At 47.3% G+C, this 19,265-nt stretch overlaps 1 protein-coding gene across 1 annotated transcript in view; it reads right to left on the bottom strand.

The window, feature by feature from the left end:
- LOC119972636 (serine incorporator 1-like) overlaps nt 1-19,265 on the bottom strand; it is a 131,995-nt gene that overhangs the window by 92,583 nt on the left and 20,147 nt on the right. The window contains exons 3-4 of the mRNA XM_038809665.1: nt 14,281-14,471; nt 8,148-8,227 (exon numbers count right to left, since the gene is read on the bottom strand). Of these exons, the coding sequence (XP_038665593.1) occupies nt 8,148-8,227; nt 14,281-14,471 (271 nt within the window). The remainder of the gene's footprint in view (nt 1-8,147; nt 8,228-14,280; nt 14,472-19,265) is intronic.

The raw sequence follows: 19,265 nt of genomic DNA on the forward strand, positions 1-19,265 counted from the left end.
ACATAATAACAATTTTCCAAAAACTGCAGTTAATGCAGAGGAACTTTTGTGCAATAACCAGCACTGGGGAGACAGTAATGAATAAACTAATGGGATTAAAGGAAAATAAGTTTCCGGGACCTGATGGCCTGCGCCCTAGGATATTAAGGGAGGTGGTGGCAGAGATAGTGAATGCATTGGTTATTTCTGGATTCTGGAAGGGTCCCAGTGGATTGGAAACATGCTAATGTGATGCCCCTATTCAAAAAGAAAAGGGAGAGGGGCAAAAAGTAGCAAATTACTTAGCTTGACCTTAGCTTAGACCGGTTAGCTTGACCTCTCTGGTGGCAAAGATGCTGGAATCAATCAGTAAGGAGACGATAACTGAACATTTGGAAAGGCAAACCTCAATCCACCATTATCAGCATGGTTTTATGAAGGGTTAGTCATGCTTAACAAACTTGCTTGAGTTCTTTGAGGACATAAACAGCAAGGATAATGGGGAACCTATGGATGTGGTATACATAGACTTCCAGAAGGCGTTTGACAAGGTGCCGCCGAAAAGACTGATCCAGAAGGTGAGATTACAGAGGATTGGGGTAGAATACTAGATGGGATTGAGGATTGGCTGACTGACAGAAAGCAGAGGGTCGGGTTAAACGGGTCCTTCTCTGGCTGGCAAACTGTAACCTACAGGGTGCCGCAGGATTCAGTGCTCTGATCTCAACTGTTTACAATCTGTCCAAATAATCTACAAGCAGGAACGGACTGTAACATAGCAAAATTTGCAGATGACACTAAAATAGGTGGGAAAGCAGGCAGTGAAGAGGAGATGCAGATTTTAAAGACGGATATAGATAGGCAAGGAAATTGGGCTAAAATATTGGCAGATGGGGTTCCATGGAGATAAGTGTGAGGTTATCCATTTTGGCCAAAAAAATAGAAAGCAAATTATCTAAATGGAAAGCAGATTCAAAATGCATCTGGGCAGAGGGATCTGAGTGTCTTTGTTCATGAATCGCAGAAAGTCGGTATGCAGGTACAGCATGTAATAAGAAAAGCAAATGGAATGTTAGCATTTATTGCAAAAGGACTGGAATATAAAAGTAGAGAAGTGTTGTTGCAATTGTACAGGAAATTGGTGGGACCACATCTGGAGTATTGTGTCCTGTTTTGGTCCACATATTTGAGGAGGATGTGGTGGTATTGAAGGCAGTTCAGAGGAGATTTACCAGATTGATTCCAGGTATGAAAGGGTTGAGGCACGAGGAGAGATAGAATCATCTTTATTGGTGTCATAGGTAGGTCATAACACTGCAATGAAGTTACTGTGAAAATCCCCCAGTAGCCACACTCCTAACAAGCACGTCTTAAGCAGTTTGGGCTCATACTCGCTGGAGTTTAGAAGGATGAGGGCGATCCGAGGTATATAAAATACTAAAATGGATTGATAAAGTAGACCAAATGTTCCCCCTTGTGGGGCAACCTAGAATGAGAGATCACAGATATAGGTTGAGAGGCAGTTGATTTAGAACTGAGATGAGGAGGAGCTACTTCTCGCAGAGGGTGGTAAATTTGTGAAACTTGCTGCCCTATAGTGCAGTGGAATCAGAGTTATTAAATGGTTTCAAGAAGGAGATAAATATATTTCTGATTTTTTTAAAATGGGTTAAAGGGATACGGGGAACAGGTTGTGTGGTGGACTTTGTTGTGTTTGGTCCTTTCTATTTCACGAAGGAACTCACCAAATGCTCAGACTTGTCCAAACCTGAATCTTTTATTGACTCTCGTGTGGTAAGATAGCAATCTGATACAGAGCACATTATCATGGGGTCTGCAGACTACTCCTCTGGAACTTGCACCTAGCCCTGACCATTCGCATGTATGTCTTATTACCCTTTCAATCTTCTTCTCCTGGTGGCCGGATGCGTCTCCATGGGGGTCACAGGTCACATGATGTTAATCTAGAGACCGCATGGGTGTCTGTACCGCCACCTGCTGGTTGGAGGTCGCACATCTTCCAACTCTGATATAGCCCATAGACATATCACCACAGATTTGAGACCATGATTTGATCTTGAATGGCGGAGTGGGGGATTCAGAGATTTGGGCACCATTATCTCTTCCTGCTTGGATGAACCGAGGCCCAGAAATAAAGCAGAGTCCTGTTTAATAGTGGGGTCATTCGTGGCGTTGCTAATGCCGGGAAACACCTAGCTAAACGTGCCCGACATGGGGTCTGTTTCCGTTAAATCACACCCAATGTTTCAGGTCTGTCAGAAGTGCAAGCTGCCTTTCAGTGGCACTCGACACTCACAATATTGGCAAGTGCAGCCAATGAACAGTGTGTGTCATGCTGCCTGCACACAAAAATAATTCAAAAGGGCATGCAGCACGAATTTGACTTGCAACACCGTGAACCCCCTGCGCCTTTACAGGTCTTATCCAAGCTCTCCCATACATTTGTCGAAATTTTAATTCTAATTTGCCTTCAAACCAATATCCTGATGTGTTTTGAATGCAGTCTGAGCAATTGTTTTAAAAACTGGAGAATTTCTTATTGTGCTGGCAATAGTTTCATTTATGGAATATGAGAAATCCTTTAATTGTGAATGGGCTGGGTGTGTATGCGCCTGTGCAATGTAAGGGAAATCAAAAGTCTTAGGGGCGGCATGGTGGTTAGCACTGCTGCCTCACGGCACTGAGGACCTGGGTTCAATCCCGGCCCCGGGTCACTGTCCATGTGGAGTTTGCACATTCTCCCCGTGTCTGCATTGGTCTCACCCCCACAACCCAAAGATGTGCAGGGTAGGTGAATTGGCCACGCTAAATTGGCGCTTAACTGGGAAAAAAAAAGAATTGGACGCTCTAAATTTATATTTTAAAAAATATTAAAAATCATCTTCAAATTGACACTGGAACCTTGGCGTTTTTTTTTAAAAGAGAAAATTGAATATGATATACTCGTCACAAAGAGACTCACTTCCTGCTGCTAAAGTTAAATGTGGATACCATAAGTCACTAATTGAATTTTCATCCCTTGTTATAGCAATAAGGTATTCCATTAAGCACTGAGTGCTGAAATGCAATAGCTAATGGAAGGAAAATAGGATAGAGTTTCTTTTCCAATCAATATAACAGCAGCAGTTCTATTCAAGACACTCAGGATGAGATCAACCAACTGCATACGCCTGAAAGGCAGCACAGCACAACTGGTGGATGTCGGATGATGTCTCTTCCGAGATCTAACCGGCTCGCCATGCCACGCAAGATCTAATGCGATATTGCGAGACGTCACAATGTGAATCCCACCCATTGAGGCTGAGATCACTTTTTGGCAAATCTACATATTGGAGGGAGACAGCTAATCTCACTCTAATATGTATTCCTACGACCTACTCAAGGCGTGGGACCTAATTCCCTCACCTTGAAGATCTGCTAGGGTGCCAGGCTGCCGGGGGGGAGGGGGGGGGGGAGGTCGAGATTGGAGCACCATTTAAAAATAGCATCCTGATTTCTCGCTGCACTGAGGAGTTTAGGTGAGTGGAACTCCTCAGTACAGGAAATGGGACTAAGTGCGGCCTTGGCCGCCCATTCCCTGCTGAGGCCCCCAATCTACCCGAATGGTCATTCCATAACCTAGTGTTTAGCGTCGGGAAACACCCGGCTAATCACGCGCACTATGGGACTCTGCTCCCATTAGATTCGATCGCGTCCTCGATAACCAAAGTTTTGAGGAACATATTAGCGTGGAAAAAAAATTAAGGACTAGATTTTATGCTCCTCTGAAGGCAGGTGGGAGCTCTTAAAATCCGACATGTGGCCTTCATGTCGCCTCACCAGCCGCCCTCTATCTGCATGAAATTCTTTTAAGGGTTGGTGGAGGTATTCAGTCGTTCAACCAACCATTGGACCTAATAAAGGCCTCATCGTGTTCCTGCTGCTCTTTTACCCACAGCAGAAGGTCCACCACATTAAGCGGGTAGTGTCTGTCCAGATCCAGAAACAAACTCAATTGGTGACTGCCTGCACTGCTGGGACTACAGAGCCACTGGCCATCTGATTGGCCAACAACTCTGAGGTGAGGCGTCCTATCCTTCAGGGGCAAACATTCTGCCTCCAGCATATTATGGGATAACTGGTCATTAAGTGACAGACGGCAGCCATGAGCAGGCTACCCACCAACATTTGAGCCAGAGAGACAAACCCATTTGTCATGTAAATCCAGCCCTTGTGTTAAATGTTTAAACTTTAAATCAAGGAGTCACTATTTCTTTTTGCCATAATCACAAGATAGATTGGCAGTCTAAAGTTATCTGCTCATTTTGTCTCACGTTGTTTATCTCGTTCTCAGCCTATTAGCAATCTGGTGAAGTACTTTAGAAGTGTATGATTTTACTATCTATTCCCTCATATAGCTGTATAATGTTTTAAATCTATAACTGGTTTGTGCATTAAAAGCAAATCAAGTACCGAGCCATATTGGATTGGCCAGAGATACTCAAATTTAATTTCAGATATTTTTTAAATGTTCGCTATTCTTTTTTAAAATAAATTTAGAGTGCCCAATTATTTTTTTTCCAATTAAGGGATAATTTACCTACCCTGCACATCTTTGGGTTGTGGGGGCGAAACCCACGCAAATCCGGGGAGAATGTGCAAACTCCACATGGACAGTGACCCAGAGCCGAGATCAAACCTGGGACCCCATGAGGCAGCAGTGCTAACCATTGCGTCACCGTGCTGCCTTATGTTAGCTATTCTTGATGGAGGTGGTGGCAACGTCCTGAATAATTGTCTTGGACCCAAAATGTTGATTCACTTGAATTGTGATTCTCCATGACAGCTGGCTGACCTGATGAGCATGAGCAGCTTTTGTTTCCAGAGGCACTGAGGTTGATTCTGCGGGAGTCGTTGGCGTAGTGAACTAGTAATCCAGAGGATCAAGGCTATTTGCCCTGTGGACACTGGGCTAATCCCACTATGGCAACTGGTGGAATTTAAATTCAATTGATTTATAAAAATCTGGAACTGAAAGCTGGTCTTTCAGTCTGACAACCATGAAATTATCATTGATTGTTGTAAAAACCCATTTGATTTACTAATGTCCTTTAGGGAAGGAAATCTGACATCCTTACTTCATCTGGTCTACATGTGACTCCGGACCGACAGCAATAAGATTGACTCTGAACCTGAACGTCTGTCCGAGTCGTATACACGGATTGGAATTTTACCTTTTATTGCAGAATGTGGCAGCGGGCAGGAAAAGTGAGGTTGAGGTCCCTGGCACCAATGACAGCTTTCTCCACTGCATTGTTTGGAATTTAGTTTAAAAAACCTAATGGGGCAGGCTCATAGATCGCTATGCCAATTAAAGGCCATCCTGGAACAAAAAAATTAAAATGAGACCCCTCCCGCCACACACCACCTCTGTTCATGATCCTCACCTCCCTGAGCTCCTCCAGTGGGTCTGTCCACCAGGTGCACGCTGTGGGAGATCAGTTGTAATTCACGCCAGTGTGAATGGATTATCTAACTGGGGCTGGAGATGATCATGTGCAGAGGCCTAATACTGCCATCCAACATCAGGCTTCCAGTTACTTCACCGGCAGGAGCTGGGAACAATCGCAATTAGACTTCCCGCCAATGTAAAACACGATTTGGGCCTCATGCAAGATTTTCTGCTCCTCTCATCAAACCTGCCCGAGAAGAATGGGAATGGAAAATCCCAGCCACAGTTTTGAAGAATTGCCTCGGGAGTCCTAACATTGACTCTGGACCCCTTGAAGACTCGTGCATCAGGTCAAACATGGGGAAGAATTGTGGCCTACTGGTTATGACCTAGCACCCTCATTCATTGCTGATGAATCAATAGTACTCCATGTTGAACACCACTTGGAAGAAGCACTGAGGATCACAAGGGCACAGAATGTCCTTTGGTTGGGTGACTTGTGTCCATCACCAAGACTAACTCAGCAGCACCACTACTGACGACTGAGTTGGCAAAATCCTGAAATTCTCATCTTGAAAAAGTGGACCTACAGCAGGTGGTAAATGAACCAAGAGAGAAAAAACTACTAGACCTTGTCCTCATCAATCAACCTGTCACATACAGTCCAACAGAATTAACCACTGCGCAGTCCCCATGAAAGTCCCATCTTCATATTGATCATGCCCTCCATTGTGTTTTGTGGCATTACCATTGTACTAAATTGAATACTTCAGAACAGAGTTAGCAGCTCAAAACTGTACCCAGGAGGCAGTTTGAGTCATCAGCAACAGAATTGTACTCGTCCACAATCTGTAACCTCATGGTCCGGCATATCCCCCACTCTACCATTACCATCACGCAAACAGATCAACCTTGGTTTAAAGAAGAGTGTAGGAGGACACATCAGGAACAGCACCAGGCATACCTAAAATGAGGTGTCAACCTGGTGAAGCTGCAACACAGGACTACTGGCATGCCAAACAGCAGAAACAGCATGTGATAGACAGAGCCAAGTGATCCCACAAGCAAGGGATCAGTTCAAAAGGTCTGCAGTCCTGTCACACCCAATTGTGAATGTTGGTCAACAATTAATCAACTAAATGGAGGAGGAAGCTCCGCAAATATTCCCTTCCCCAATGATGGGGAAGCCCAGCATGCCAGTGCAAAAGATAAAGCTAAAGCATTTGCAACAATATTCAGCTATAAGTGGTAACCTCCTCCTGAGGTCCCCAGCATCATAGATGCCAACTTTCATCCAGCAATGAGACCCAAGGTGTAGCAGGCAATTTAGGGGTTAAACAGACTGAGGGAAAATAAAGGTGAAACAGAGTCAGTGGAATATTCCCACATCTGGCCGAGTTACATTGTTCCAGTCACACTTAAACTCGTTAGTTGGAATATGCAGCAAGCCCCAGATCCATTACAGAATCTGCAGATCAGTGTGAAAGAACTTTATTTGCAAGTGTACATCTATCACTTCTGCCACATCCCCTGCATCCACCTGCCTGAAAAATGGTAACCCCAATGTTGCAAAATATAGACAGAAATTCTGCCCTTTTAAAGGCAACTAGAGAACAGGACACTGCCATTTCCGAGATTTTGTTGGTCTCGTGATGGAGATCAGCAAAACCCGTGAAGAATTTCAGGGTATAATGTTTATCAAGCTTGTTTTTAAATTTTATGCTATGGTTGCATATGTCCCTCTGGCAAATTGAAAAACTGCAACTTAATGAACAATACAGAATGAGGAGCTGTGGGTACAACTTATCTCCCACGATTGGGTCGACAAATGCAAGTTTCTGAGTTATATTGATAAATCTAAGTGACTATAGATTGACCAGCATAGCTCCTCATCACATTTTCTATTTCCACTGGTAATATAGTGTTTAATTGTATGCAGATTGTGGACACTACTGGGGAATCACCTGTGCCCCGTAAAGAAGAACATACAAACTGATTGCTGCATGACGAGACGAGGTCTGTGCTTGTAATGTATATCTCTGTAAATATATGCTTATAAAGGTGTGTAAAGATCGGCTCCAGTTCTATCCATCGCCAACTGGGATGTTAGAGCACAATATCTGCCACACATAAATAATTAAAATGACAAAAGTTAATTCTAAATGTTAAACATTTGAACGAATGTCACTACAAAATAAATTTGCCAAAGTTCTGTATGTTTTTTATTATGATGTTACCTCCTGAAACACAAGGATTTCTTGGAAGTCCAATCACCATCTGTGTTCAAAGATTGCTTCATGAGTTATAATATTTCCACAGAAAAATGTTGGCAGAAGCTATCACTGGCGTGATTTAACAGCTGCGTCCTGCCAGAATCAGGAGGGGACGCAGCGGGTAGATCCTGGGAAGAGGCCTGTTCCCGGATCCCTGACGGTCGTTTTGCCTCGCAAGATCTAACCCGATCTTGTGAGATGTCACGATCTGGATCCCACCCATAGTGTTCCCCATCAGGGGCCGAAATAGCAAGAAAGTGCTATTAGATAGCATCAGGAAAGACCCCGCTAATCCCGCCCAGAATGGACTCTGATTTTGTTTTATTAAATCGCGCCCATTATTTCCATCAGTGTGAGCCTTACTGATTTTGGTTTCAAATACAGAATGTAAAAATCCCATTAAGTCCGCTCAAAATGAGCAACTCTATCAATTTCTCACTCACCTCGACTGAAGTGTCCCTCAGGGATATAAAATGCACCGACCATTATTGCTACAAGGCCTCCAAACTTGAATAACCAGAAACTTTAAAAAAAGAGAATGTTAATGGAATCAGAAGTCTTAAATTTCCGTACAGTATCCACTATATTCCATTCTTGTTAACTCCTGAATAATTTAATATATTCTTTAACTTAATATATTCTTTAATTTAATATATTCTTTATATTAATTTTATATCTAATTTAATTCCAAGAAAAAGCGAATAAACTGTTATTTCAAAGTAAGACATTTGCAATTTCTACATTTTAATTTTACATAATATTAAAAATCAAATTAATTTTAAGAGTTGCTTATTGAGGAAATTAATAACTACTGATAAATAATAAAACAGTTTTAAGATAGAATCATTATATTGTCTTGAAGTAAGCATAAAATGCTTTAAATTTATAAAAAAGCATAAAATGCAGTACAGACCGATTTATACCAATTCCCCATTTCCTGACGAAAACCAAGTCATCCTTGAGCCCATATCAATAATTACTATTCCAGGACTTCCGGTGGTGGCTATGAAGGAGTAGGTCACACATTTGGTGGCTCCCGCTTGGGTCGGACCTTTGGACCTTTTCCCCTGATTTTTTACTGGACTTGATTTGGAAAATTGATCGTAGAGGCAATTGCAGCTTGGATTCCCATATCGGTGCATGGAGAGGCGGACAAGAAGTGCTCGCAAAGGAAGAAACAGACGAACAGAGAGGGCCTGGGCTGAAGCTGCAGCGGGGGAAAGCATGGCGGATGACCGGAGTCCTGGCTTGTCGACCCAGCGGTCAACGGAACAGCTGATGCTATTTATTCAGGAGAGCTTCGGCAAGCAGAAGCAGGAATGCTTGGACCCAATTAAAGAATCAATTGCGCAGCTGGAGATTGAATGCCCAAGATCGGGCGATCCAGAAAGTAGAGAAGGCGCTGGCTGAGCAGGAGGAACATCAAACTGTGGTGAAGTTGGAGGTGGGGGTGCTGAGAGACCAGCAAAAAAGGCTCCCGGAGAAGGTGGAGGACGTAGCGAATAGGTCCCGCCGGCAGAACCTGAGGATCGTCAATCTTCCGGAAGGGGTCCGATGGAGCGGATGCTGGGGCATACATAGCGGGCATGTTCGAGAAGTTGCTGGGGGATGGGGCATTCTCCCAACCCTTGGAGGTGGACAGGGCTCACAGAGCGCTCGCAAGGAAGCCGCGAGTGTGCCCCCCCCCCTCCCCCCCAAGGGCAATGGTGGTGAGATTCCACAGGTACTTGGACAAGGAGCGTATTTTACAGTGGGCCAGGCAGACAGAGTTGTAAATGGGAGAACAGTATCCTGCGGATCAGGACCTGAGTGCAGAGGTGGCCAGAGAAGATTGGGGTTCAATCAGATAAAGCCAACATTTTTCCTTAAAAAGGTGAGGTTTGGACTGTTGTATCCGGCCTGTCACTGGGTCACATACGAGCAGCAACATTTTATTTCGAGTCGCACGAGGAAGCGATGGACTTCGCAAAAAGAAAAGGAATGGCTGCAGACTGGGGACTTTGAACTTCGCTGCAAAGTTCACGTTAAAAAAGTTTCTTGTTTTTTGTTTTTCGGACGTTGTTTGTAATGCCTTTTGTATTGATTTGGGGTCAGTTGCAGAGCTGAGTGAGTTAAAGTTTACATTACCACTGATGGGGATGGAGGTGTGTTTGTCAGATGCTGGATCTTCTGTTTGATCTTTTCTTTGTTTATTGTTTTTTTTTCTAAGGCAATTGTGTTGGGACTGGTTTTTTGTTTGAGTACGTGTGTATGAGCGGGGGGTTGGGGGGGGGGGGGGGGAAGAGGTGGGGGGAACAATAGGTGGGAGAATGTGTGGCGCCATGGGCGAGAGTCATCAAGCTAGCTGGGCGGGCTAGCTCACTGAAGCACAGTGGGGGGTGAGCAGACGTTATGCTTGTCAAAGGGGTCAGTTTATATTGTGCTGTTACTCAGGGGAAGGGGGGGGAGAGATGTTCTGCTGACGGGGAGGGACTGTTGCTGAGGGACAAAAAGGAAGTCTGGGGCGGAGGCTGCCTGGGGACGGGCCGATGGAGGCGTGGGATGCGGGCTGGAGACTGGCCCAAGAAAGGTGATGGCTGATCGGCAAAGGGGGAGGGGAAGCGATGAGCCCCCTAACTAGGCTGATCACCTGGAATGTAAGAGGACTAAATGGGCCGGTTAAGAGTGTTCATGCATCTGAGGGGACTGAAGGCGGACGTGGTAATGCTACAGGAGACACACCTTAGAGTAGCTGATCAGATCAGATTAAGGAAGGGATGGGTCGGACAGGTTTTTCGCTCGGGGCTGGACTCAGACTAGAGGGGTCACGATCCTGATTAATAAGCGAGTGGTGTTTGAGGCGGGATGAATAGTTACGGATGTGGGAGGCCGGTATATTATTGCCAGTGGGAAACTGGAGGGGGTGCAGGTGGTACTAGTAAATGTGTATGCGCCAAATTGGGATGTTGTGAAGTTTATGAAGAGGATGCTGGGGAAATTCACGGACCTAGATCCGCATAACCTGGTCATGAGAAGGGACTTCAACACAGTTATTCACCCTGGTTTAGACCAATCGAGCTCAAAGACGGGCAGGGTGCCAGCAATGGCAAAGGAACTAAAGGGATTCATGGAGCAGATGGAGGGGGTGGACCCATGGAGATTTGGGCAGCCGAGAGTGAAGGAGTTTTCTTTCTACTCGCACGTACATAAAGTGTACACCCGGATTGATTTTTTTATTTTGAACAGGGCTCTACTGACGGGGACGGTGGACATGGGGTATTCGGCAATCACAATCTCAGATCATGCCCGCACTGGGTAGATCTACAGGTTAGCAAGGAGAGTAGCCAGCGTCTGCACTGGAGGCTGGACGTGGGACTGTAGCTGACAAAGAGGTGTGCGGGCAGCTGAGGAAATGTATTCAGAATTACCTGGAAGTCAACAACACGGGTGAAGTTTTGGCAGCGGTGGTCTGGAAGGCATTGAAGGCGGTGGTTAGAGAGGAGCTGATCTCAATACAGGCCCATAGGGAGAAGGTAGACAGAGCAGAGACGGACTGACTGATAAAGGAGATATTGCAGGTCGACAAGAGGTATGCAGAGACCGCAGAGGCAGGGCTTTTAAGGGAACAACGGAGACTGCAGTCGGAGTTTGGCTTGTTAACTACAGGGAGGGTGGTAGAGCATCTGAGGAAGGTAAGGGGAGCGATCTATGAGCATGGGGAAAAGGCCAGCAGAATGCTTGCACAGCAGCTTAGAAAGAGGGAGGCAGCCAGGAGGCAGCCAGGGAGATAGGGAAAGTAAAGGATGGGGACGGGAGCCTGGTTGGGGACTCAGCAGAGGTGAATAAGGCGTTCAAGAAGTTTTACAGTAGGCTGTATGGGTCGGAACCTCCAGTGTGGGTCCTAAAGGCCAATATCCCTATTGAATGTGAATGCCAAACTGCTGGCCAAAATCCTGTCCTCTAGGATTGAAGATTGTGTTCCGGACGTTATTGGGGTGGACCAGACGGGGTTTATTAAGGGAAGGCAGTTGGTGGCCAATGTAAGAAGGTTGTTAAATGTGATCATGATGCCCCCGGAAGGTAGGAAGGTGGAGGTAGTGGTCGCAATAGAAGCAGAGAGGGCTTTTGATCGGGTAGAATGGGAATATCCGTGGGAGGTACTGAGATGATTCGGATTTGGGCAGGGCTTTATTAACTGGGTCAGGTTGTTGTATCAGGCTCCTGTTGCAAGCGTACGGACGAAAAGGACAACATTGGACTATTTTAGGCTGCATCGCAGGGATGCGCCCTCTCCCCACTCTTGTTCACGTTAGCCATAGAGTCGCTGGCAATTGCGCTGAGAGCTTCAAGGGGCTGGAAGGGGCTGGTCCGGGGAGGAAGTGGAACACAGTCTCGCTCTATGCAGACAACCTGCTCCTGTATGTATCGGGCCCATGAGAGGGTATAGAAGAAATTATGAGGATTCTGTGGGAATTCGGCCGATTTCCGTGGTATAAACTAAATATAGGGAAAAGTGAGATGTTTGCGGTTCAGGCAAGGGGGCAGGAGAGGCGGCTATGGGAACTGCCGATTAGAGTGGTAGGGGGAAGCTGGTACCTAGGCATACAGGTGGCACGGGAATGGGAACGGCTGCACAAGCTAAATCTGGCCCGACTAGTAGACCAAATAAAGGACATTTTTCGGAGATGGGACGCGCTTCCGTTGTCACTGGCTGGGAGGGTGCAGACAGTGAAAATGGCGGCCCTCCCAAGATTCCTGTTTGTGTTTCAGTGTCTCCCCATCTTTATTCCACGGTCCTTTTTTAAACGGGTCAATAAGATAATCACTGGCTTTGCATGGACGGGTAAGACCCCGCGAGTAAAAAAGGGGATGCTTGAGCGGAGCCGGGGGGAGGACGGGGTGGTGCTGCCGAACTTCAGTAATTACTATTGGGCTGCGAACATAGCCATGATCAGGAAGTGGGTGGTGGCGGTGGGGGGGGGGGGGGGGGGGGGTCGGTATGGGAGTGTGTGGAGGCGGCCTCATGCAAGGGCAGCAGCTTGGGGGCATTGATAACAGCGCCTCTGCCATTCCCGCCGGCACGTTATTCCACCAGCCCCGTGGTGGTGGCAGCCCTGAGGGTCTGGGGGCAGTGGAGGAGACATGTGGGAGCAGAGGGAGCATCGGTCTGGTCCTCAATCTGTAATAATCACCGGTTTGCCCCGGGAAGGATGGATGGAGGGTTTCAGAGATGGCATAGAGCAGGGATTGAGATGATGGGGGATATGTTTATAGAGGGGATCTTTCCTAGTCTGAGGGAGCTGGAGGAGATATTTGGATTGGCGAGGGGAAATTAATTTAGGTACCTGCAGGTGCGGGGCTTCCGATGCAGGCAGGTTTCAACCTTCCTGCTCCTACCACCAAGGGGGATACAGGACAGGGTAGTTTCTAGCGTGTCGGTGGGAGAAGGGAGGGTCTCTGACATTTACAAGGAACTCATGGGGTCAGAGGAGATGCAGACCGAGGAGCTGAAGCGCAAGTGGGAGGAGGAGCTGGGAGGAGAGATAGAGGATGGTCTCTGGGCGGATGCGCTGAGTAGAGTCAATGCGTCCACAATATGTGCCAGGCTCAGCCTGATATAATTCAAGGTCGTTCACCGGGCTCACATGACAGTGGCCCGGATGAGCAGGTTCTTTGGGGTTGAAGATAGGTGTGCAAGGTGTGCGGGGGGGGGGGCGGTACCAGCGAACAGTGTCCACATGTTCTGGACATATCCGAAGCTTAGGGGATTTTGGCAGGGGTTTGCAGATGTCATGTCCACGGTGTTAAAAACAAGGGTGGCACCGAGTCCAGAGGTGGCGATTTTCGGAGTGTTGGAAGATCTGGGAATCCAGGAGGAGAAAGAGGCAGACGTTCTGGCCTTTGCTTCCCTGGTAGCCCGGAGGCGGATATTATTAGCTTGGAGGGACTCAAAGCCCCCGAAGTCAGAGACCTGGCTATCAGACATGGCTAGCTTCCTCTGTTTGGAGAAAATCAAGTTCGCCTTGAGAGGGTCACTGTTAGGGTTCGCCCGGAGGTGGCAGCCGTTCATTGATTTCTTTGCGTAAAATTAACCGTCAGCAGAAGGTGGGGGGGAGGGGGTGTGGGGATTTGCTTTGAGTCGGGGGTTAGTAAAGGTGGGACCTGTAAGGGAGGAAGATGGCTTTTGCACTGTTTATAAATTCATGTACATCGTTTATTTTGCTGTTGTAAAACTATAAATACCTCAATAAAATGTTTATTAAAAAGGATAGGAACCTAATATACAGGCAGTCAGGAGGTAGGGTGGGGGGGAAGCTGGGTATGTTATTGTGATGTTGTTGCGTGTGTCGGACCGCTCTGTTGTTTAGAATGTTTAAATGTTAAAATTATAAATGCTTCAATAAAATATTTTCTAAAAAAAAGAAATTACTATTCCAAGTATTTGCTACAAAAAGCAGGCAAGGGTTTCTCTCAAGAGCATGATTTTGAAAGCTCTGTCCTTAAAAACAAACACATTCTTTTTGAGACCAATGCAATGATTAGAAGCTTGTTTCTGCTACAGAATCTCTTTCAAAAACAATTTACAAAATGACTTACCCATTGTGTACGAGTGCCCTGGGATCTTTGCTATTTCTCACATTGATCATAAGCAGGGCCAGCAGCAGGAAGAAAGTGGCCATTCCAAAGCAGATGCGATACACAGACTTGTAACCAACTAAGACTCTGCAGATCACAGGGTTAACCTCAGGGAACTGTGCATTGTATCCAATCTCGCAGAATCCTGGAATCTAAAATGTAATTTTTGAGAGTTGCAGTTTGTTTAACAAGAAATACCATTTGTAATAAAGGAAACAATATTAGAAATACATATCTTAACATTTAGTTTAACAAAAGAATTCAACACGTGCTCAGAATGTCTGGAGCTTGTGTGATAACTTAATTCTACATGGAGTCTTTACATTTGAAAACATTACATTCATTTGCCCATTATTACAATATACATATGGACAATTGAACAACTGCTGGTTATCTATCCCAGCAGAAATACAAATATGCACGGTCCTGCGACCTTAGGTGGTGGCCAATTTCCTCGGTCACCTAATTTGATTGACAAAGCTGGAGGCCCTGGCACTAGGAACTAAGCTCGTGGCAGGTACCCAACATATGGTTATGTGCCCATCCTCGGGTACGCAGCAGTGCCTATTTCAGACAGGTGCCCAGACTGTCTCATCAGCTGCATTTACAACACGATGAATATCTTTTCAAGTATTACCTTTTCAGGTGTCCAGACAATAATTTAGACCTTAATACCCGCCCCCCACCCCCGCAAACTGATCCTGGCCCCAAATTGTTATTGGCATGGTAAGTTTCAACGAATCTCATTTGTTTTCAAACCTTCAAAAGAGGCCTTTAAAATTAATCCCTTTAAGGTGCAAGAGCACATTTTAACAGCTTTTAATTTTTTTAAATATTAAAATATTGAGTAGCATAAACCAATGTAAGCAGTAAATGTTTCTGAATAGATGTTAACAATAATTTTTTGTTATTTAAGAACAAATAATAGACCAGGTTCTCTTAGTAAAAATACTTGTATTTTGCGATAAACTCATTTTGAGCTAAGTTAATAAAACTGCACCAGTTTACCACTCTTAAGTAGACCAATATAACCCCAATGGAGGTCCTGGGATCAAGACGATAAGGTTTCCCATGCCCTCTCCGGAATATGAACTTCACCTTTAAGGGGGTGGGGCATCCCCTTAACAAAGTGAGCCTCAGCTTGTATAAAAACACCAGCCTGGGTGCAAATCGGGGAAGGAGACCCTCAGGGGAGTGGAGGATTTTGGATTTGTATTGTAATAAACCTTGTTTGTTAATTTCTACTTATCGTCTATGCATTCTGCTCACCGCGGATTCAACGCTGGTGATGAGAATTCAGTGGAGCTGCTGTTAACACTGGTTGCTGCGTGCCCTGTCCACCACGTCTAGGCTTGGGAGGCCCCACTATTAACCACCAAAATGATGCATATTGGGAAGCAGAAACCTTTTAACGCAGTTACAGGCGACTGAGGGCGATACGTAGAACACATGATATATTTTTTCAGAACAAATGCGAATATCTGTGATGAGAGACAAACTGTGGTATTGCTAATTCTGGTAGTCACCACTAGTATATTACATGTATTACGGCACTGTCCATATAATGAAATAAAATGAAAATTGCTTAGTGTCACAAGGCTTCAAATTAAGTTACTGTGAAAAGCCCCTAGTCGCCACATTCCGGTACCTGTTCGGGGAGGCTGGTACGGGAATTGAACCGTGCTGCTGGCCTGTCATGGTCTGCTATCAAAGCTAACTATTTAGCCTTGTGCTAAACCATAGTAGGGGTACATGGGTAAATCCCTGCCTGCTGGCTCCGCCCAGTGGACGGCATATGAATGTGTGCGCTCGCTGGTGCTGCAGCCATTCTGGTTCCAGCTACAGGAGGCACAACATATTTGCTCAATAAAGCCTCGATTATTCCACTACTCTCGTCTTTGTGGTAATTGATAGTGCATCAATTTATTGAACAAAGATTTTTTTTAATGATGGATCTCCGCATCAAGCCTGATCGCCTGCAGCTGAGCCCTCAAGCAACCAACGCTACTTCCGCCTTTGACCACTGGCTATACTGCTTCAAACACTACCTCCGAACATCCGCTGAGGAACCCTCGGACTTGCAGAAGCTCCAAGTCCTCTATTCACGGGCGAGCCCTGACATTTTTCCTCTCATCCGGGATGTGCCAACTTACCCCGAAGTGATGGAGCTCCTGAAGGGACATTACATTTGACCAGTCAATCAAGTATACGCCAGGCACCTCCTGGTCACGAGACAGCAACTCCCCGGGGAGTCTCTGGATGATTTCTGGCGTGCCCTGCACATCCCAGGTAGGAACTGTGACTGCCAGGCAGTTTCGGCAGTCCAGCACACAGAACTTTTAATTTGAGAAACTTACGTTACGGGCATGAAGTCTGCGTACATCCGCCAGGGGCTACTGGAAGGGGCCACGCTTGAACTTGTGGGAACTAGGCAGCTCGCTAATTCGTTATAAGTGGCCTCCCGTAACATCCAGTCCTCCATCCCCAACCGCGCGGCACCCTCGTGGGCAACGTGGGCTCCACCAGCTGCCGACTCCACCTCACACAAGCCTGCGCCGCGCGGCAGCGAGCCAACGCTGGGGGGCCCAAGTGCTATTTTTGCGGGCAAAACAAACACCCCAGGCAGCGCTGTCCAGCGCGGAGCGCGACCTGCAATGGTTGTGGGAAGAGGGACACTTTGTTTCTGTTTGCCAGGCCCGGTTGGTCTCCGCTGTTTCCAGGCCCGGAGTTTCTACCCTCCCCACGTGTGACCCACGACCCATTTTCCCCTTCACAAGCCACGTGCGGCCCATGGGCGGCGCCATCTTCGGCATCTCAGGACCCCTGCTCGTCTGGCCGTTCATCGCCTGCCGCTACCTCCACCACTGCTGACCAGCCCGGGACCTCCCAGCATCCGCTGCTGCTCGCCTCTATCACCCTGGATCAGTCCCGGCCCCGCAACCTCGCGACCGCGACGGTGAAGATCGATGGGCACGACACGACCTGCCTTTTTTTTTTAATAAACAATTTTATTGAGGTAGTTTTTGGCTTTATAAACAGTTACAGACATCATCAGAAAGGAAGCAAAAAAGGCAAAAATGTGCAAACATCCACGTACTTTCAATACTTCCATCATACCGTATTGCACAAGCCCGCTCCCCTCCCACCCGTACTACCCGCCATATTTTCCCTCCTACTCTACTCTACCCCCCCCCCCCTCCCCCCACCCCCCTGCTGACGCTCACTCTCCCGCAAAGAAGTCAATAAATGGTTGCCACCTCCGGGTGAACCCCTGCACAGATCCCCTCAAGGCGAACTTAATTTTTTCCATCCCCAGGAAACTTGACATGTCCGCAAGCCACCACTCAGTCTTCGGGGGCTTTGAGTCCCTCCACGCCAATAATATTCGTCGCCGGGCTATCAGGGAAGCAAAGGCCAGCACATCGGCCGCTTTCTCCCCCTGGACGCCCGGGTCTTCCGAAACCCCAAAAATTGCCACCCCTGGACTCATCACCACCCTTGTTTTTAGCACCTGGGCCATGACCCCCGCAAATCCCTCCCAGTACCCCCTCAGCTCAGGGCATGCCCAAAACATGTGCACATGGTTCGCTGGTCCTCCCGCGCACCTAGCGCATTTGTCCTCTATCCCGAAAAATTTGCTCATCCGAGCCACCGTCATATGGGCCCGGTGAACGACCTTAAATTGGATCAGCCCGAGCCTTGCACATGTCGCGGTCGAGTTTACCCTACTCAGGGCCTCTGCCCACAGCCCATCCTCCATTTCCCCGCCTAGCTCCTCCTCCCATTTAAGTTTCAGTTCCTCTGTCTGGGACCCTTCCTCCCTCATGAGCACCTTATAAATACCTGAGACTCTACCCTCCCCTTCGTCCCTCCCAGAGACTATTCTGTCTAGGATCCCCATTGGCGGGAGGCGCGGGAAAGATGGGACCTGTCTACGAACAAAGTCCCGCAGCTGTAGGTATCTAAAATCATTTCCCCCTACCAACCCAAATTTCTCCTCCAAGCTCCTCAAACTCGCGAAGCTCCCTTCCAGGAACATATCACCCACCCTTCCCGCCCCTGCTACGACCTGCCTTTTTGACTCCGGGAGCACATAGAACTTCATTCACCCCACTACGGTAAGGTGCTGCTCCCTCACGGTACACCCTGCCACCCAGAAAATCTTCCTGGCTTCCGGATTCCATTCCGTGGAAATCCGGGGGGACTGCATCGCGACCCTCACCGTCCAAGGCGTAGAGTTCAGCACACTCTGGCTCTACGTCCTCCTCCACATCTGCGCTGCCCTGTTACTCGGCCTGGACTGCAAGTGCCATCGCCAAAGCCTAACCTAAAATTCGGCGGATCCTACACCCCCCCCCCCCCCCCCCCCCACCCACCGTGTGCGGCCTTATGACCCTCAAGGTCGATCCACCTTCCCTGTGTGCAAACCTCACCCCGGATTGCAAACCCGTCGCCACTGGGAGCAGACGGTACAGTGCCCATGACAAGACCTTCATCAGGTCAGAGGTCTAACGGCTTCTGTGGGAAGGGGTCATTGAGGCCAGCAACAGCCCCTGGAGAGCTCAAGTGGTAGTAGTAAAGACTGGGGAGAAGCACAGGATGGTCATTGACTACAGTCAGACCATCAATCGGTACACACAGTTCGACGCGTACCCCCTCCCACGCATATCTGACATGGCCAATCAGATTGTGCAGTATCGAGTCTTTTCCACAGTGGACCTAAAGTCCGCCTATCCCCAGCTCCCCATCCACCCGGAGCACTGCCAATAAACTGCGATCGAAGCAGATGGCCGCCTCTATCACTTCCTTAGGGTTCGCTTTGCGTCAGTAATGGGATCTCGCTTTTCCAGCGAGAGATTGACCGAATGGTTGATCGGTACGGACTGGGGGCCACCTACCCGTACCTAGATAACGTCACCATCTGCAGCCACAATCAGCAGGACCAC

The sequence above is a fragment of the Scyliorhinus canicula genome, chromosome 10, assembly GCF_902713615.1.
Source record: "Scyliorhinus canicula chromosome 10, sScyCan1.1, whole genome shotgun sequence".
Classification (NCBI taxonomy): domain Eukaryota; kingdom Metazoa; phylum Chordata; class Chondrichthyes; order Carcharhiniformes; family Scyliorhinidae; genus Scyliorhinus; species Scyliorhinus canicula.